Here is a 21,692-nt window from a genome sequence, read left to right as displayed (position 1 = left end):
TGTTGGCATTTAACTGCAAACGCTTATTAACCATGACCACAGCAAGGATTGCATTTCATAGGGCTGTAAAACAGACCTGGCCCTGCGCGATGAGCCAAACGCCGTTCAGTCACAGCGGCAGCTCGAACAACCCGGAGCAACCGCAATGTCATTTCTGGGTTGTAGTGTTTGACCAGATGGTAAAAGGATGACAAGGGAGGTGGTCTCTTTAACGCGCACCGAATGGGTCCCTGACAAGCCCCGTCAACATTACTTAGCTGTCTGCTCATCTTTCTGCTCTCTTCCATCGACACGCAGCCAAAGCGTGCACACACACGCACACACACTAACTGTATGTATATATATTCGCAGCCTTCGAACACCACACAGAGCTACAAAGACGCAATAGCACTATTTCAAATTCACGCTGGACGCCCTCGCGGGGCGGTTATGGCAAAAATTGAAGATGCGGCCGTTGACAGAACGGAACAATAACATTCAAAGCCATCTTAAATTTTCATTCCACACATTCCCATCGTTTAAATTGATCGGTTCACCTCAAATAAAGTTCAACCGCTCCGGAAGGATTTTTTCGTGAGTTGGAATATTGACAGGATATCAGAAAACCATTGTTGGCATTTAAGTTGGAGTTCAATTATTGTGGTTTTGGATAATATTTCTTTTAAAAAAATAGATTGAACCTATATGAATGGCTTTTCCATATACACTTTAGGTTGAAGGATTTGGGGATTCAGGACACATCAATAGTCAGTTCTATTAGTGATGTAACTCTTGAGTTGCTCTCTCGGTGGCAGCTGTCATTGCCAGTGACACATGTCAATGAATAATTCATCAGTCGTAACTGACAAAGTCGACACGCTTGCTCAACTGTCAGTTTTATTCCCCTTTTGTTGTTGTTTTTTGGTTCTTTTTCCATCACCTTAATGCCTGTAACCCTTTATCCTTCTGCTTCGGTAACACACAGTATTTGCTGTCATGTTTAACTTGTGTGATGACACACCTTTAGAAGTTTGAAGCTGAGGCATTTGCAAATATTTGCAGCAGGCTCGACTCCCACAGTGCAAATTGCAGAGGCGACTAGCCAACTTGTGAGTTAGTCTCTCCCTGTTTTTTCTCTCCACACCAACATTTAGGTTGATGTTAGCGCAAGTTCCTCTTTTTTTTTTTTTATACTACGGCAACCAGATGAATGAATAGTGGCAGTTTTATCAGATTATCTCAAAATACATTCAATGAAACCTGCTCCATGTACATTCTTTAAATGGTCACATTTAGATGAGCCTGCGATGGCAGCTAGGTCGATAGAACGCGTTTTCCATTTGACTAAGTGGTAGCGACGAGGAAGTGACTGGCTGACTCACTGGCTGATTGGTTTTCTGCGCAGAGGTGTGAGCCCTCTCACTGTGTGCACATATGTGTTGCTGCCATTACAGAGCCACAAGGCTGCAAGGCGACACGCTAACAACTAGCATCACTGTCCCTGTGTGTGTGTGAGAGAGAAAGAGAGAGATCCTTGTGACACAAATTGCCCTGCGAGACTTGTCCTCTCGCACACTGTGCCTTGTTTTCTCGAAAACTCCCGCAGTGCTTGTTATCCTTCTGCACGTGCAATTTGAGGCAAAATCTATGTTGGCCCCGCATTCGGTGTCCGGTTGAGTCAATTTTAACATTCAAAGCTCTTAAGTTTACCTCAAGAGTGACGCATCATTCATCAGCTTGAGAGTTGTTATCTTTTTTTGGTCCCTCAGCTAGATTGTGACAATTAATTGCATGTGTTTGATTTGTGTGTGTGTGTGTGTGTGTGTGTGTGGCGAGCATCACTTCACGAAATTTAATAATGCAAACCTGATTAATATTACACAAGTCTTTGTGCTGCCAAGAGTCCGTACTCTGACAAACACAAGCACACTCATTAGTCTGTCCACATTCATCTCATCCCTGTCCTGTCGTAACATTGCGTTGTCCTCTTTTTATTATTGAACCGTGGCTCTTGCTGTCGCACTTGTTGTCGTGGTGCTTATTTTTTGCATTGTAATACATGTATTCTTCCACATCGCCCTTTTTGAGAGTCCAAATAAGGCTGCCTGTTACCTATAATCATACACCTCCACAATCTTGTAAGAGTTATGTGATTATATTTTCTTCTATTGGCAGTGTTGTGGTCATTTTTAATACCACCTCAGATTTTATTTACTTAATTTTTTCTCGCTCAGACACAAGCGGCAGCCGCCTCCCTACCTTGCCAGCCGTTAGCTCTGTGGTAAAAAACTTTGCACTTACGTGTCTGATAGGTTTCAAGGCTAAAGACCCGCATATCACCTTTTCAACAAAGTACTCGCAGCTTAGTTTGTTCTCTTTCAGCCTATTTGGAGGCTGGTGTGTTACTCTTCGGCATCTCCGGTGGGACACAGAAGCCTTGTTCATTCTTCTGCTCTTTGAATGTTAATAGAGAACGCTTTGTGAGTGCGTTTATTTCTGTGTGCATACACAAAGGGTCCATGCTAATTTGTTGCTTGCTTTGTCGCATACCTGCCCCCCCCCTTCCCTGCCTTCGATCTTCTCTCCCTGCTCACAGGTCTAGCCAGGAGGGTTTCCATCTATCTGGACAGAAGTAAACAAGGCGGTGAGTCTAATACTTCTTTTCTCCAACCCCCCAACCCCCGCGCCCCATTTCCGAGTTAAAAAGTGTCAAAATAAACCATCACAAGCTTGATTAGATTTTGCTCTCCCACGCCACGTATCATTCGTGTGGTAGGCGCTGCTCAGTCACACTCACCTTGGATGAGAAAGACACATGAAAGAGAACAAAAAGAATAATTGTATTATTTTTCCAATACATACAAACTAGGAATTGTTACTATGTCTGCCAATCGCAGGATGGACTCACTGTTATGTTACAAGTATTGGCAATAAACTACACAAAACGGCCATGTTTTGTGGATGGGTGGCATAAATGCCGAGAACTATGCAAACTACATTTTCCTGCGTTTTCTCTGAATGTGTCATAACGGAAGTGTTCTGCCAGGCCCAAACTGCAAACGGTACAGTCCTGTCCATCTAATCCTCTTCCTTCATTCAACATGAAACAGAACATAACCAACCTGTCATACAAACAAATTGCAATTTTGCCCCCCCCCCCCCCCCCCGCCCCCCCCCCCCCAAATTGTTCAAGGTCTTCAGAACCAAAACTGCTGAAGGTCACTTTAGGGGTGTTCACACGGTACACATTTGCTCCGGTGCTGCAGCGATGTATTTTGTTGCGATATATTTTACACCAGAGCAAATTTTGTGGAGCGGTCACACGTACAAAGCCGCTGAGCGTGTTAACTCCGGCGTAGCACCGGTGCAGCCCCACTTGCGGTCACACGGCAGTTTCTGCAGCGGTGCAAAGCGATAGAAAAGCAGATAAAGAGCTGGCATGTTGGTTCTTCTTAAAACATACACAGCTCATGCAACTGCTGGACTGGCACATCCTTCTCCTTCTCGGTCTCCGTGCCTTCTGCTCGAGAGGCGTTCAATGACCGTTCCCGAAAACGTAAACCAACGATCACTTCAATGACATTCAGAAAAGCAAACATATAATGCGCCAAACAGAAAATCAAGAGAGGAAATCACAAAATAAATTATATGGGGGGCGGGGGGGGGGGGGGGGGGGGTTGTGAACACACAACAAAGGAACAAACTGCACAAACAACTCCGAGACAGTCCAGTCTCCTACAAAAGGAAAGAGGAGACTCCCCCCCCCCCCCCCCCCATTCTAGTTTTGATGGTAAAGAGGCAAGGTGCTGCTTGCTACTGTTATTGCCAGCCATCATGTCTTGTGTCGTTATTAAACAAACACATGGCGGAAGTACAACAGAGCACGGAAGCAACGCATTCTCGCCGTATATAATCAACTCTTCTCCTGCTAGTGAGGCTACAAACAAACGAGTATTTGCTCCGGAGCAAATTTAACCCACCTCAGGGAGTTGGTTTAAAAATTTAACCCACCTCAGGGAGGTGGTTTAAAAATTTGCTCCGGAGTAAGCTGTTTTCAGGGGCGACACCGGTGTACAGTAACTTTTGCACGTGTGACCGCTCTACTGGGATAGCACCGGCGCAGCACCGGAGCAAATGTTGCCGTGTGAACACCCCTTTTGACTGTCTACCAATGCACTTTTAAAAAGCTATACACTGAATCTTGACGGAAGCACACAACGACTGTGCAGGGTCAGGTCTTTGACAGACTTGAAGTGTGACATCTCGTTTGGTCCGAGTCACAGAACAATCTTATCTGGTCATCTGTCATGTAGTTTGACAAAGCTGTTCGGGTCTTCTGAAGGTGAGAGATGATTTATAGTACATTTGACGATCTGGCTGAAATCCACTCTCTGATTACTAATATAGACTGATAAAGAAGATTTAGTCATTACTAATTAGGGCCCTAGACCTCCATTAGCCACCGCCGTCTTTACCTCAAATTGCGGTTTCATCGCGCGTCGTCATCGTTTAATTGGAAACATGATGCCCTACCGCGGTTTTATTGGGGCAGAGTAACCCCGTGAGTGACGCTGCGGGGTTCACGCTGTTCAACTCAAGAGGAACCAATGAAAGTAAACGAGTGCAGTTGCTTGCTGCCAACTCGAGTACGAGCTTCTGCTGATTTTGCTACTGCTGCTGCCGCGCCATTAATATGCACGAGCCATCACCGGAACAGGAGAGGAGAGTGGTGGGCAAAAACCGATGCAAATGTTTCTTTAGGTTGAAGAGTGAGGTATCCATGAGACAAAGTTAAGAGTTTAGTGAAGCAGTTTCATGGGCAGAGTTTTATAGCAAAGGGAGCTGTGTATCAGAAGGGAAATTAAACTGAAACAAAGGAATGGTGTTAACGTTCCTAAGCCATTTTTACAACCTGAATTGGAATAAGACCATAGTTGTAATCAGAAGAATATAGAGCACTTGAGTCTTGACTTTGGGAGGCTTGGGATAGACTTTGTGCAGAATTAAAACTTTTTTTTTTCTCAAAGGTGGTACATTGTGTTCCAAATAATGATGCATCATTGGATGTACGTGAAATGAAGAGTTATAGTACAAACCCACCACTCTCACTCTGCCTGCAGAAGAGCCGTGCACCGCGGAGGAGACATGTGGCATCTTCCTCCCTGCATTGCTACTTTTTAAAAAAAGGGGGGTGGGGGGGGGATAAACAGTGAAAGAAGCAGGAAGGCATTCCTTATTCGGAATAATCCAAATGGTTTGCCCTTTGTCCACCTTAATCAAGTCATTGAGTCTTCATTTGGTCAATGGTCAACTCCACACATCACTCGCATCTCTTTGCCCCTCAGAATGCCAAACCGGTCATATAAAGTCGAGATAAATGTCATGGCAGTGAAGTGTCGGAGCATACTCATAAGTAACGTCATCTCGTATTAGAGGCACATGCGTGCTGGGAAAGTCCCCAGTAATCCTGGAGAGAAGGCTTCCTGCAGGAGCCCTCGAAGGCGTCTTCAAAGCAAACAGGATGAAACGGAGGGAGGCAGCGAGGAAGCCGCACGGTTTAATGAGCTCCACTGTTTGGAGGAGCAAGTCCATCATTCGAGATAATGGTGCAGAATAAGAAGAGAGCGTACCGCTGTGTCCACAGAGGTGGTGAAGAACAAAGACGTTCACGCAAAAAGGAATAGATAAATGGATCTTAGATTTGGCGCAGGAACAAGATCATCTACCACAACCGCTGTTGTCGTGTCTCACCCGTATCTCCATGATTCAACAAGAGAAAAGACACTCTGCGTGGGTTAGCCATACTGTTTGCGATAGCATTATTGGGGGCAAAACGTTTGATCGTGAGCAGCGGTAATACTGAAAAACTCCCTCGGAGAGCATCATCAAGCGCGAAATCCAAACAGTGGTCGTGAGGAAACATTGGCCACATTCTTTGTTCCCAGCTGTTTCAGTTCTCCGCATCTCTATTGATTTTCTGGGTGAGGAACTCAATCCTTGTCACACTCACAAAGGTGTGTTGCTTCCAAGTCAGAATTGTCATTTTAGGAGTGATGTGGTCAATAGACAAAACTCATGGGTCCGCTTTGGCACAATGTATTGTTGAAGGCTGACTAGCAGAACTTTGCTGTTCAATCTTTTGATGGAAGGTTGGACCGAGAAGCAGAAAGGATCTGCTCTGTATGATTAAAAGTTGAAATTGGTTTATAAACAAGAGGAATAAAGATTAAAAAATGGTGTCACCAAACTTGGGACGAATGAGAATTATTTTAAAATTAATAACCCAAAGTGCCTCGCCAATTGAGAAAAGAGACAGTCCAAAAGCTAAAATGATGAGTGCGAAAATGACAAATGTTAACATACGCTGTCGTGCAATATATTTACGCGAGTAATATTTCTGAATTTAAGAGTTCAGCAATAGGTGGAATCGTTGAGATACATTCATTTTTGATCCGTTTTATCATCATTGGGATCACGGGTGGTGCCGGAGCCTATCCTAGCTGTCTTCAGGCAATAGGCGGGGGACACCCTGAACCGGTTGCCACAGCCAATCGCAGGGCACACACAGACAAACAACCATTCGCACTCACACTCACACCGAGGGACAATTTGGAGTATTCAATCAGACTGCCATGCATGTTTTCGGAATGTGGGAGGAAACCGGAGTACCCGGAGAAAACCCACCTCGCGCCACATGCAAACTCCACAGAGGGAGGCCGGAGCTAGAATTGAACCCGGTACCTCTGCACTGTGAGGTCGACACACTAACCACTGGGCCGTTATTTTGTTTTATCCATATTTTTAAATATTTTGAAATGGAGAATCAGGGACATCAGCTGTTTAGCCTTCCATCCCCTTTGGGTAATGTGACTCCAAGTTCACCTTTAGATCTTGGAGTCCATATAATGAGATACATACACGACTAAATGTCAACTAATACTAAGAAAATGCTGACCTTAAAAAAAACTTGCATAAATCGGAGCAGAGAATCTGGACAATGGTGTTTTATTGATTTATTTGTTTATTGATTTATTTATTTTGTTAAACTGCTCTGAAAATGGATCTGTTATCAGAATGACATTTGCTTGAATTCTGCTGCGTTTGAGATTCCACAGACGTTCCGTTTTCCATCAAATTAGTCATGACAGACTATTGAATCAAATGTTTGTGACCCCCTTTGGTAAATGAATGACAAATGCCCGTTTTATTCGGTTTTAGTACAATACACAACCGGATTGGGAAAGGGGAAACGCTACTTAATTGGCTGTGTAGCTGCAATGCCAGGCAGTGGCCACTTGCGCGGCAAGAGCTTCTCTGATTTTGGATTGGTTCGATTGGATTGGTCTTGGTTACGTGAGAGCAACAAGAGAAAACCTGGATTGTTGAGCTATTTGTAAAATAAGGAGAAACAGCGCTTCCATGCGGAATGTAGTGGAGTTTTTTTTTTCCCTCGTTGCAGAGAAATTGCATGTTTTTGTGTCAGGGAATCTCCTGGCCTCCATCTATCTCACTCTAGCCCGCATTCCCTCATCACGGAGCTGCCAGCTTCAAAGGGAACCAACGCCTGTTCTCTCTTCTCTCTTCCCGTTGCCTCTGAGTTGAACCAGCATCAAAAGTGCCCCCCATGCGGCTGCCAATGTATCGCTCGCTGAGCACGCTTGCTTCTGTGAGTTTTTTTTTTCTTCCCAACATGCAAACCCCCCCCCCCCCCCTGCCCTGCCGCCCACCCATGCCCTGATTACCGAGGGTGTGATGCCTTAGCGGGCCTGGATGATGTCACAGTGGGGGAATCGAATCTGCCGCGTGGGACCTGGGATTTCCTGACAACCAAAGGCAAAGTAGAGCAGGAGAAAGACAGGCCCGTTCCGCAGATGTTTCATCTTCGCGAAGTCACGACTCATAAAGGAGGCGGAAGCTTTCATAAGAGTGATGGAGGCCTCGTTCTGTCGTGCCGCGTCCTCTTATTTGTGGCAAATTACAAAATGCCGACATTGGCTTGAGGGCTCGTCGTGGTTACTGATTGCAGAAGAAACCGAGAGGAAAGAATTCATCGCAGAAAGAAACAACGCCCGCTTCATTTCACGAGTTTCAAGCGGAGCTGGAAGAGTGCGGTTGCCATAGCGGTGAGGCAAAGAGAAGCGTGACTAAAATGTAAGGTTGAAGTACTTCCAATATTCCCGCTCCAAGATTTCGACGGATGCCAGAAACCTCTTTGCTTTATATTCACCCCGTGCTTCAGCCTTCCTGTTCGAGTATCTACAAATCTGAGCAGACTCGCTGGATCTGCATGAATCCCCTTCTCGAAGATCCTGTCTGAGCCCCGCACAATGCTCAGAGCAATGAGTCTGAATATTATTTCGGGCAGACTTAGCGCAAAGTGTCATAAGGCCGATGTTTTACATCTGGTCCTAATGGGGATGCTTGCGAAGCAGGTGAGAGCTCCTCGGCATCAGGCCTCAAAGCTGCTCGAGCAGATTGTCAGGCCACTGGGGAGCATGCATTTTGCGTTTTCATTTGTTCAACAGATGCTCGCCGAACACACGGCAGTCACACTAAAATGGCAAAGTTGAAGCTGTTTGTGAACTTTTGCTGGAGGAAGTTTTTTCCGAGCGGGCCAAAAATGGTGTTGTCGCGCTCACTGCTGGACTGTTGAGCGCGCCAAATGGCATTGGTTGCTCTTTGAATCCTGTGACTTAGTTATTATCCTCATTTAGTAAAATACTAGCTGGTTCGCCGCCCTCCGGGCGGCTCATCAGCTAGTTCCTGCGGAAGGCTGGTAAGGTGGGCCTTCGGCCCACAAAAGTGTTGTTGCTTGGTTCAACTTTTTGTTCATCTTCATTGCTTATCGCGAAAATAAAGAGATGTTTAGCTCTACTAAATAACTAACAATTTTATTGCAATGCTTGTGGGTAGACAACATTTTTTCGCTAAGATGCCCGCGCGATCGTAGTGAGCCACTGCCTGAGCGGCGCAGTGGCGGCACGCAGCGGCGGCACGCAGCGGCGGCACGCAGCGGCGGCACGCAGCGGCGGCACGCAGCGGCGCGGTGAAGTAGGTACGTTTTGAAAAGGGACAGACGGACGGACACACCGCATGCGGGACGACGCGCAATATATATATAGATTTGAAGTCTCTTGGGCGACCCGGTGTTCCAGTGGTTAGTGCGTCGACCTCATCGTGCACAGGTACCGGGTTCGATTCCAGCTCCGGCCTCCCTGTGAGGAGTTTGCATGTTCTCCCCGAGCCCGCGTGGGTTTTCTCCGGGTGCTCCGGTTTCCTCCCAGATTCCAAAAACATGAGTGGCAGGCTGATTGAACACTCTAAATTGTCCCGAGGTGTGAGTGTGAGCGCGACTGGTTGTTCGTTTCTATGTGGCCTGCGATTGGCTGACAACCTATTCAGGGTGTCCCCCGCCTACTGCCCAAAGACAGCTGGCATAGGCTCCAGCACCTCCCGCCACCCTTGTGAGGATTAAGCCGATCAGAAAATGGATGGATGGATGGATGGATGGATGGATGGAAGTCATACTTTGCAATTCTTCTTACCTCTGTCATTCGGATTATAAACCATGTTTGGGGGGTTTTTTTGTTTGTTTGTTGTGATTTGCATGAGACAGCTAGAACAGCCTGGTTCCGTAGTTTTTTGTGCGCTTTGTCTTCGGAATTAAGTAAATGGTTTCAAAAGTGTCACTTCAATCTGTAGTTGTAGTGAACATTGTAAGTGTGGTAAAAGTCGCCTTCTACTGGGGTTGAATTTGTCTTACTGGTTGTTCGTTTCTGTGTGCCCTGCGATTGGCTGGCAACCGATTCAGGGTGTCCCCCGCCTACTGCCCGGAGACGGCTGGGATAGGCTCCAGCACTCCCCGCGACCCTAGTGAGGATCAAGCGGCTTGGAAGATGAATGAATGAATGAATGAATGTTTTCAGAGTTCCAAATTTGTGTAGCTGCTCAATCAGCGACGGTGTCATTCTCTCCCCAGGTGCCGGCATGGTTGTAGACTGGGAGCAGGAGACTGGTCTCCTTATGACGTCTGGAGATGTTCGAGTTATTCGAATCTGGGACACTGACAGAGAGATGAAGGTTCAGGTGTGTGGCACTCTTATCTTTTTCCGTTCCACTGGAATGGATTTACACCGCATGATGGAAGTGATACCGTTCCAATTTGGGGGGAGATTCCAGTGTCTTCAGACGCGGTTCAAACTTTGCCAGTGCAGCTGAAACATGCAGCAGAGGAAATTTGAACTACAGCGACATAATATAAGCATAATATAAATATAGTGCATTAGAGGTGTGGACATCATGAAAAAAAAACAACAATATGGATTTTGTCCTCATTCAAATCAGCGGGGAGAAATGTCGGGCCAGACCACATAAACAAACGTATTAAAGTGCAATGAGTGGTCACATTGTTCATTGACGAAACCTCAAAGAAAGATTTAAAAGTTAACTTTTGGACTGTGCCACTTCTTTCTTTTGATCTGGTCTTTGTGAGTCATCCCACCTTGAAGTGCTGCATCGTTGCCCCCCGCTGCTTGTGGGAGATTGAAATGACCCCCACGTGAACGGCAAAAATCCGCAAGTCAATCTTGACTTCCGACCCCGAGGGTCGGTAGTTGCCGATAGAAGCGTCAAGATGGTGGTAAATAGTAATACTGACTTTTGTCGAAAAGAAACTCCTCAACTCATAACCTTCCTCAACACCAAGATTTCACATTTTAGTCCTTTGGCTTAAGCACAAAACAGGGAATGTGGCATTTTTTTCAAGAAATAATGGGTGATATTTTCCTAAATAAAATTGCAACCGTGCAGAGAATCGCTGTCCTGACACAATTCCTGAAATACAAATGGAAAAAAAAAAACACCATTAGACTAAGGGCTGGTTCCATAACCTATAATGCCGATGAGCGCGCTGTCAACGTGGTGGCTTTCTTCTCACGTTGTCGTTTGCTGTGTTTGCGCACCAGGACATCCCGACAGGAGCGGACAGCTGTGTGACCACCATGTCTTGCGATTCCCAGCGCTCGCTCATTGTCGCCGGTCTCGCGGACGGCTCCGTACGAGTCTTCGATCGGAGAATGGGTCCAAACGAATGGTAAAGTGCGCTCGCTCATCTGTTTTCTCTCAGCGCGAAACGTCTCACCTTATTGTGGAAATGAAGGTCAAATAGATTATTATCGACCTTCATAAAAGTCTGCATTAGGAATCGTCTTTTGGTCCTACTTAAAGGGAGAAGCGTTTATTTCACGGTGGCTTCACTCTCTGTTCCTCCTGTTAATTTATGGTTTCATTTCTGTACTTATTTTTTTCTTCTTTATTTTATTGCCGTATCATTATTCACTGTCCAAATCTCAATGTATTATTTTGAGTCCTGTAGCCCCACTCCCTCCCTCCCTCCCTCCCTCCCTCCCTCAGGATTGCCACCTCTTGTTAATGGACCCTGGTGACTTTGAGCCCCCTTAGTTGGTTAAATATCATTTTCATTTCTGTCCCAAAGGGAGGGAAGAAAGCCCAAACACAAAGTGCTCCATAAATATTTTAGTCAGGGTACAGTGATTTATGAGATCCCACTCAAGCATGGACAGTAGTTCTCCATTTCGATACAGGTCAGGTCTGAAATAATTGTTGAGAGTATTTCATTGTTTATTAAGTCAAATGTTGTCCTGCCTGGATGCTTAAAATCGGAGAAGGCTTATAAGAGATTTGGTTTTCTTTTTGTGGTGCCACAGTGCCACCTGCTGTTTTTATGCCGCCATTACACTTCCTACCCACCAAACGGACCTGTGCGTGCTTGCGATCATTTGCGCACCATAAAAGTTAAACATGCTGTTGCGATTTGCTTTTCATCACATAGGTTTCAGTACCATCTATGTCATTTTCAGATTTTTTATACAGTACAGTACCTTATTAATTTGCGTGATTCAGGCCCACCCTGAACAGTTTCAAAAGTGCCTGTAGATCCCACTGGCTAGCGGCAAAGCACTTCTTATGTCGAAATGAAACTCCTTAACGCACTTGAACATAGTTCATTGGTAGCAAGATGCCACTAGGTAGTATCAGAGCACTGATTTTGTCTAAATAAAATGATTTGAATTAGTTCTGCTATATTAGGCCTCTGGCACACACAATTAGATCGGTGACCTGAGCGAAGGCGTTATGTCTCTGTGACCTTTCTACATGCTTCTATTTGGCCTTCCCTATCTGTGGCACTCTTTGGCACAGTTACTTGATGAATCCATTGAAGACCGCGGAGTCTCACATTGTTCCATGGGCGGGGCAAAGTACTCCGATTTTTTTTTTCCGACTGTATTATGTAACATATATCTAATGTGTTCTTGCTGCTCTTGGTTGATCCAGCTGTGAAATGTGAAAAGACTTATTTGGATGTGTCAACAGCCGCATCATGACCTACCGAGAGCACGGCGCCTGGGTGGTCAAAGCTCACCTGCAGAAGGACACAGATGGACACATCATCAGCGTTAGGTACACATATTCTCTTTTTTTGCAGCTTGTAGAAGACAGAACATGTCCGGCTTGTGTCCCACGCTAAACGTTTGTGTTCTTTCCCGCCAGTGTCAATGGAGACGTTCGATTCTTTGAGCCCCGCACGCCAGACTCTGTTAACGTGCTACAGACAGTGAAGGGGTTAACGGCGCTCGACATCCACCCGCAGGCTAACCTGTTAGCTTGGTGAGCCTTTTTGTTTTTTTGGTAATTGGGTGTACCAGTGAACCCATTTGATTCACAGTCATGAAGTCTCAGGTTTAAATCGCAGTCTTCCTGTCCGGAGTTTCCATGTTCTGTTGACTCTTTTCAATGCTCCATATCCAGCATTTTGCATACAGCGGTAGTTGTTTTAAAGTGCTCTGTAATACAGTTGAGTTGAGTTTTCTCCACAACTACTGTCTATAATCTAACACTAATAATATTAATAGTAATAATAATAATAATAATAAACACATGGTAAGCTTAAGGTGCTTTTTTTGGCAACATGTAAAATTAGTTTCATCTTTTTATTTTAATTTGATTTATTCATCCATCCATTTTCTGATCCGCTTAATCCTCACAAGGGTCGCCGCGGGGGGTGCTGGAGCCTATCCCAGCTGTCTTCGGGAAGTAGGCAGGGGACACCCTGAACCGGTTGCCAGCCAATCGCAGGGCACACAGAGACAAACAACCGTCCACACTCACACCACGGGACAATTTAGAGTGTTCAATCGGTCTGCCATGCATGTTTTTGGAATATGGGAGGAAACCAGAGTACCCGGAGAAAACCCACGTAGGCCCGGGGAGAACATGCAAAGTGCACACAGGGAGGCCGGAGCTGGAATCGAACTTGGTACCTCTGCACTGTGAGGTCGACACGCTAACCACCGGGCCATTATTTTGTTTAATATATACAGTATGTTATATTATTTTGTTATTTTATGTTAACTGTTCTGTTGATGGCGGGTACCCGCAGTGGCTCCTCTCTCTCCTGTGGTTGAGAGGAAAGAAATGTCATCTGTGCTGTATGTTGCACATAGGAGGATATCGACAATCAAGTTGACTTAATCCGCATTAAGCCATACCTGTATGTGTTTCTGCCCTGCAGTGGCTCGATGAACCAGTTCATTGCGGTTTATAACGCCAACGGTGATGTGATCAGCAACATCAAATACTACGACGGCTTTATGGGACAAAGAATCGGGGCCATCAGCTGTTTAGCCTTCCATCCCCATTGGGTAACGTGACTCCAAGTTCACCTTTTGCACTTCATCAAATGGTGCCGCCGAAGTCTTGTCTTGGAAACGCACGCAACAAATGTCATGTATAACTGAAGTCAAGGCTTGTCAATCACTTTTCATTCAATCATTAGTCAGAAGACGCAATACAGGCGATCTTTGATTGATGATCTCGACATACATCCCGACGGCACGGGACGCCACGCTCAGTGACTGCCATGCTTCGGTTTACATTTTGATTCTGAAATGTGGCCTCAAAGTGTTTTGAGACTTACATTTACTGAAATTCTGACTTCACCTGCTTGAACACGTCGGTCGTGATCGACATCGGCGCGGGACAATTGACACATTCAGATTACGTCACTGCCGCAGAAACAGAACTCCGTCTCTCTCTGGCTCGATCTTCAGGCAAACGTTGAGACAGCTCATGGTGCAGTGGGTAGAAAAAGTCCACATACCCCCCCTGCTTAAATGTCAGGTTTTGTGATACAACAAAAAAAAAAGATCTTTTTTCCACCAGGAATCTGGCCTATCATCTGTCCAACTCAAGTAAGTAAAAATAAACGACTGAAATAATGTGATTGCGCAATTGTGCCCATCCTCCCATAACATGAATGTGACTGACTTCAGAATTCAGCTCACACACACACGCCATTGTTCACAGTGCCAACCAACCCCAAATACATTTTTGGTGTTTTAGGAGGCTTTTCCTGACATGTTTTTCACTTCCGAGCGGAAGCCTTGATGCTTTTGTGCTCACGTTGACTGCTATTCCCAACTGTTGCCTCCGTCTTGCCTGAGGACAAAATTCCAGCTGAAGGATAAGCACGATGCCGCCGCCACCACGCTTCAGTGTACACATCCTATTCTTTTGGTGATGAGCAATATTATGTTTGCTCCTCGCTTATCTTTTTGGTTTTAACGGGCAACATTTCTAAAAAATAACTTCATTATAAAAAATGTCAGACAAGAACCAAATCTCCATTCCAAACGGTATGTTTTTCAGAAACATCACACGGCTCATTCGCAAAAGAACACCGAACCCACACGGAAGCACGGTGGTTGTGGCGTCATGCTTTGAGGTTTCTTCAGATGGAACTCGGACCTTAGACAACATGGAGGGATTTGTGAATAGTCCCAAATACAGTGTTAGCACAGAAATCGAACGCTTCTGCTTGAAAAATGAAAATGTCAGGAAAAGCCCACTAAAGCGTCTAAAACTTTATTTTATTTTTTGCGTGAGGGGGCGGGATAATTGAAGGCACTTTAAATGTTGTCAAGTGCGTGCCAACTCCTGCTTACCTTGAGTTTGAATGTGATTGGTTCATTCTGAACACAACCACGTCCCCATGTTAAAAGGGGATACACACTTGTGCCACCATAGCTCGGGGGGGGGGGGGGGGGGGGGGTTATTTTTTTAACTCTAAAAACATTTTTGTGTTTTGGAATGACAGTTTTGCAGGTTATAGGTCACATTAATGGTGGCAAAACTTTAGAAACGATCACTAAAACTTGGCATTTCAACGGGGAGTTGGGGAGGGGGGGGGTGTAGACTTTCTATATCCACTCACATAAGGTCAGAGGTATTTGGCTTTCAGGTGAAACTTCAGGAAGAACCTCAACTACACGCTTCACATGTGACCTTCATTTGACATTCCTGTCAACTTTTGAATGAACCTGCCTAATATTTCGGGTGACAGTTTTAGTTCTTGCGCAACTTGCTCTTCGCCATGAAGGAAGTGATCGGCAAAATTCACCCCTTGGTGTCATGTGACGATGTAGAGCGCTGTAAAGGCAGCACAGTGACATGAGGGTTGTCTCCTTTTCCTTTGTCTCCCTTCAGCCCCACCTGGCAGTGGGTAGCAATGATTACTACATGTCCATCTACTCGGCTGAGAAGAGGCTCAGATAACACGCCGGCGTTCATCTCCAGCACACCCGAGCCGCTCCCACACGCCCACTTTCACGACCAAAAATCCCGCCCAACTATGACTTCAGAGAACTTGATCCTGGGTGTACATGGCGTTGTACATATGCAATCCCCCCCCCTTCCCCCCTCCCTACGAATGTTCCACTGTTGGCTGCTGACAAACATCTATTATTATTATTACGATGATAATAATGATCCTGATCCTTGTTTATTCTTGTTATAAAGCTTATGATTGTAGACTTGGCAATGCTGAGGAGTGTGTATATTTAAAATAGAGATGAAGAGAGGTTGTATTTTAAAGAAGCGGTACCCGCTCATCACTGGAGCTCTTTTTGGCTTGCCATCGAGCTTCATTACCTTGAATGACCTTTGAAACGCCTCTTGAAGGTGGAGGGGGGGGTCACACTGAGGACCCCGCACGTTTGGACTCCCGAGTCCTTCCTCAACACTTGGAAGGATGGCGATGATGAATTCATTTTTGTCCCACTCATCAATGAGCCACATGTACTACGTTTGCATGTGTGTGCGCGCGCGGACATGTGTTCCACTGGCATATGCAACCCCCCCCCTACAGCTTTGCACAAAAAGTGATGCCCGTAAGAAGCCCTCATCCTGAGTTGTCCGCCCTCAGTGTGCCAATCATATTTTAGAAAAAATGCGACTGTTCTCTTTGCTTCTGTGCATGTTTCATGCTCACAATAATCGGGGCAAACTCTCATTGCCTGAATGACGTGTCAAAGCTCCATCTAATAACTACAAATGAATTGAAAGAGGTTCAGAAAGCCCTCGACATGCTCATTTGGCTCCTGGTGCATTCTGAGTGCTACGTACTTTTGTCATGTTTTGGACTTTTTTTTTTTTTTTTTGATAATGAAGTTTAAGTCTCATGTTCAGGTTTAATTCCCAAACCTCACTCAGGTACCTCAAAAGCCTCATGACTGAAGAGCACTCACGTTTTGGTATCCAAAGGATGACCGACATTGTGCCTCTTCACGGCTGGGGGGGGCTTCAACTTTGCTTTAGGTTTTACTTTATTTGATCCTTTTTTCTCTTTGTTTTGCAATGCTGTTTTAATCCCGTTTGTATTTTGTGTGCCTTGGTCTGGCTGAGGTAGATGGAAAAGAAATGTGAACGCCTTAGTTTCATACACTGTCACGCACACGCGCGTGCAAACACACACACACACACACCACTTCAAAATGGATGCCCCTCCTATTCCTTCCAATTCCATCTTCAACCCTTCACACCAGACACGCCAAGCTTTTCTTTAGCCTGAGAAGGAATGGACCCGTGGACGACAGGGTATAGAAGATAGTATCAGCCAATGAGCGCTTCCTCTCTGCGCTTCAATGTCCCCCTCTTTCTCTCTCTTTCACACACACACAGACACACTCAGCCACCGTTTTTTGGCAATGGGCCCTTTGCTCGCATTGTCCCTGTATCGAGTGTTAAGATTTTAGTCCAGAAAGCAAGAGACTTAAACTAGTGTGAAAGGAACAGTTGAAAACAATCAGGTTCGTCTCTGTGACTTCTGCCTATGTTGTTATCTGGTTTATGAAACAGGGGCTGAAATAAACCAAATGCAACAGGGGATGTTGCTCTCTTGTTGACTGCACAAAATGATTTATCTGCGTGTAAACAGTCACATTTCAAAACTTTGGAGAAAAAAACAAAATGTTTTATACAGTATACACCAGGGGGTGTCAAACTCATTTTTTTCACGGGCCAGATTTTAGTTGCAGTTTCCCTTCGAGGACCGTTATGACGGAAATTATATAATGAAGTCAAGAATAACGGTTTATTCTTCTTTTGTTTAAGTTCCTGAAATGAGGGATTTGTTAACAAGAAAATGCTTATAAATATCACTCTTATTTATTACAAATGAGAATTTTAAATTTTGGTCGAGATTTTAGCAAGCATCATGAAAGTTGATTTGATTTCGCGGGCCACATAAAATGATGTGGCGGCCCAGATTTGGCCCCCGGGCCTTGGGTTTGACACATGGCGTATACATTAAGCACCCCCATTACAACCACTTACACCGTGTAATAATGAGAATAAGAATGCCAGGAACTAAAAGTGGCAGCTCTGCTCACATAAAGCTCAGTTTTAAATTTATTCAACTTTAACGTGTTATGCTTTTCAGTGATGTCACCTCATAATGAGAGCGGTGCCTAATAATCGGTTACCCTCAGTTATATGAGAGTTCCAAATATTAGGAACAGCTTTTTTCAGTACAGCGCCTTAGAAAATTACGTGTCCTTTTGTCAAATTCCAATTTTATTGCACAGTTTCCCCACTTTAATGTTTAAGATCATCATCCAAATGTAAATGTGCACCTTGTTAATCACGAATTAACCATGGGTAATGAAATGTTTGAGGAAAGCTGAGTTCATTTTCACTGACCCTGATGGCCTCCAAACGTGTTTAACCAAGAAATGACGTCAATAGAATCTTTTTTGACAAAATTGAGTCACTCAAACGATCTCAAAAACTAAAACTAAATTAATCAAACCAAAATTCATGAACAGATGAGAAATCAAGTAATAGATATCCATCGTTCTGGAAATGGTTCGAAAGGCATTCCTAAAGCTTGAGGATTCCAGCAAACCGTAATAAAGAGCCAGTTTCCACAAATTCAAGAGAACATACAGGACCTGTGGGACTTGGTGTGCATGATGGAACCATGACCTTTGCTTTTTGCCAGAAATTCATGAGCATGCCCCACCATCGGTTTGTGACTTCAAACTGACACGCTCTTGGGTTCTGCAACAGGACAACGATCCAAAACAAAACCTCAATCAAGTCAACTTCTGAAAACCTCCAAAACAAAAAACAACAAAAAAAGATGGTTTTGGAATGGCCTAAACCAGGGGTGTCCAAACTTTTTGCCAAGGGGGCCAGATTTTATGTGGTAAAATGTCGGGGGGCCGACCTTGGCTGACATTCTTTACATTGAACAACAATATTGTTCAACAAATTTTAGTAAGCCAGTCTGTTTCACATTTCCATTTTTATTTTAATTTCAACAATCTTAAGAATTTCTTTTGGTTCATTTGAAACAGGTATATCACATGCAACTGCTTATTCACTTGACTTTTTCTTAAACAGAAGTCTCCTGAGTGCAAATTGATTGATTTGAAACATAAAATGCATCACCATGACTTTTCAATAGTCACAAAACCTTTGACTCGAACAACAGGGAAATGAACAAGCAATACACATATCCACAACTGCAAGGATCATTTGAAATATGACATATCAGTCAATATAAACACGGAGTGATGTCTTGTTAACTCGTGAGTGATGCCCTCTAGTGTCTAAATGCTATTACTCATTTAGTGAATGCTATTACTCATTTAGCCACTAGAGGGAAGCAGTACTCTATGAAACATCACTCACCAGTCTACGAGACCTCAGTCAATGCAACACGTGTTCCATTGCGCCCAACCTGCGGGCCAGACGGCACTGATTTTATGACAGGGGCCGAGGGCCGGATGAAATTCGACCGCGGGCCGGATTTGGCCCCCGGGCCGGACTTTGGACATGACTGGCCTAAACGAATGACCCTAAAAAGGCCATTCATGATAGGAAATCCTCCACTGTCACCGAATTAAAGCAATTCTGCAAGGAAGAGTGGGCCAAAATATTTCCACAGAGATGTGAAAGACTCATTGCCAGTTTTAGAAAGCGCATGATTTCAGTTCTTACTGTTGAAGTCCAAGCGGTAATTTCACCCTTTCAGGGACGGCGGTTATTACAGTGGACAGCTTAAAGGGTTAAGGGGCAAGTACTTTTTACACAGGGCCAGGTAGCTGAGAACATTTTTTTTTGCCCTTATCAAATAAAAGTTGAAAAACTGTAGTTAATTTTTACTTGGGTTTTTCGGCTATTTTAATTTTTGTGAACTTGGCAAGAAAAATGGATTTTGAGAAGAGGGTAAATTGTTTTTTTCACAGCACCGTATGGGGCAATAAAGTTGTACACCACAACAACCATTAGGAAAAAAAAAGAGAATACCTCTTTGACACTTTCATTAGCATGACTCCTTTTGTAAAGGCAAATCATTTAATACCGATCTTATGTGCTCTGCAAGCTCTCAAGAAGTTGTGGCTGAGAAGTATGTATGAGTCCAATTTCTAAAATGTTCAATATTTTATGATGAAGAAAATACATCACGACTGTCGTCCATTGAATTTGACACTTGGGACAAATACGTTAGAGCTCAGCCACATTGTTCATCGTGTTTTTGACATTCTCATTCATAATGGATTGAATTGCCGTCATCCATGGCAACATGAACTGAAAGTTTTAGATTGAGCTTGAACACTTGAAATAAATCCTCTGACCTACAGAGGCTTGACAAGAAACCTTTGCAGACCACTTCTATGGAGTCAGTCACTTTGTAAAAACTGCAAACATTTCGGCAGAACTGCATGAGTCCACGAAGTGGCTTTGAGACGTTTTTTTTTTCACCCCAAAATGATACGATTTTACATTAACGTTCATATTCATTGTGCAAGGCAGATTTCACATTGTTGGAAATGCATATCCATAAACTGTTGGGGAGAGCTTGGAAATGTGTGAGCTTAACAGCTAATGTAAGTATTTAATGTGCAGATTGCACTGCGACTGGCAGGCAACCGATTCAGGGTGTACATGGGTGGTCCTTAGCGACGCGATTCGCTTAACAAGCTACTGTCGTATATATTTCGCAATTCTTCAAGCCTTTTATATCAATTGATCTTTCTCTATGACAGAGTGGGTACGTTAATTTGGGGCATACATCAAGTTAAACACGCACGCACACACACACACACGATGAAAATGACAAAGCATGAGTTTCGGTATTTATTTTGTGGCTTTCCGCTGTTCAAGGCTACGTGGAAGAAAGGTAAAACGCTGGTTGCAATGTCACTGAATGCATCAGAATCAGACTTATTGGCCAAGTACCTAAAACCGCACAAGGACTTTGTAGTCTCAGTGACAACCCATCCAAAGAAACAAAAAAATAACAATGACCAACAGAGGGAGACGGAACGGAAAGCCTGGCGGTTTACTGTTCACTGTCCCAAGATCTTAGATTGGGAAGGAAAAGATATGGGGGGAGGGGGGGGGAGACAGACTCTAACCATTCTCCTGAAAGGGGAGCGTGGCTTGAGCCTGGGGGGAACTGCACATACATTCAGTACATACAACAGAACTCTTAAGACATACAAATGTGGTAGAAGGGGAAGGAAAAAAGTGTGACACCCCAGCCCCCCCAAGTGCCCCTGTCTAGCAGCCAAGACACTTCAGGCCTATCACGGGGAATTGTCAGTGATGTGTATGCATGGTGCGCAGTAGTGAGTTGTGTTGGCGTAAAGTCTGTCCGTGTCCCTTCCAGCATGGCAACGCACATCGTCTCGTTGATGGAGACGGCCCTGGCTGCGAAAACAGAAACCTACAGCACAGGACAGTGTGAAAGGGGTGAAGCGTCCGGCATCATCGCTTTCAAGAGAAAGTCCAGATAACCGTTGTTCTTGGAACAGTATTATCAGTCGCGCTTGAGTCTTGGGGTGCAACTCAGAGGGCATCGATTAGCCAAATTGGCAATCAAGTTTTCATGACGACGCCAAAACGTTTTTTTTTGGGGGGGGGGGTCATTTGCGCAGATTGACTTACTTACTCCGAAAAAAAAAACGGTAGCTTGTTCACTTCCGAACAGGAACTGCCAAGTCCAAACAGCAGGACACCGATGATCAAAATTCCATGAATGTGCCGCTCGCCACTCAGTGAGTAAGCCGACCCCCCCTCTACCAGCTCTTCTCATTGAGAAAATCATGTTGACCGTGTCGCAGGACCATCTGACCAAATCCATGGTTAGATTTTCATAATTGGAAGGAAGTAATAGTTGAGACACAAGACGACATGAGACAAGATATGAAGAAGCATCTTCCCTTGTGGAATGGCAAATCAAAAATCCGAAGGTTTTGTAAGTGCTCGTTACCCCAAAAGAGTGGAAAAGGACACATGCAAAGCATTCACTGCGATTCTAAAAATAGATAGGGGGGCACTGCCTT

The 21,692-nt window shown here is 44.6% G+C and overlaps 1 protein-coding gene across 2 annotated transcripts in view; it reads left to right on the top strand.

The window, feature by feature from the left end:
• rptor (regulatory associated protein of MTOR, complex 1) overlaps window positions 1–17,375 on the top strand; it is a 115,526-nt gene extending 98,151 nt beyond the window's left edge. For both annotated transcript variants that reach the window (XM_052083218.1, XM_052083217.1), the window contains exons 30-36: window positions 2,576–2,623; window positions 9,959–10,065; window positions 10,944–11,071; window positions 12,373–12,459; window positions 12,550–12,666; window positions 13,571–13,700; window positions 15,544–17,375. In XM_052083218.1, the coding sequence (XP_051939178.1) occupies window positions 2,576–2,623; window positions 9,959–10,065; window positions 10,944–11,071; window positions 12,373–12,459; window positions 12,550–12,666; window positions 13,571–13,700; window positions 15,544–15,612 (686 nt within the window). In that variant the 3' untranslated portion in view covers window positions 15,613–17,375. The remainder of the gene's footprint in view (window positions 1–2,575; window positions 2,624–9,958; window positions 10,066–10,943; window positions 11,072–12,372; window positions 12,460–12,549; window positions 12,667–13,570; window positions 13,701–15,543) is intronic.
• Window positions 17,376–21,692: the final 4,317 nt, after the last annotated feature.

Source organism: Hippocampus zosterae, chromosome 13 (genome assembly GCF_025434085.1).
Source record: "Hippocampus zosterae strain Florida chromosome 13, ASM2543408v3, whole genome shotgun sequence".
Classification (NCBI taxonomy): domain Eukaryota; kingdom Metazoa; phylum Chordata; class Actinopteri; order Syngnathiformes; family Syngnathidae; genus Hippocampus; species Hippocampus zosterae.
This window is presented reverse-complemented; position numbering and strand designations above follow the sequence as displayed.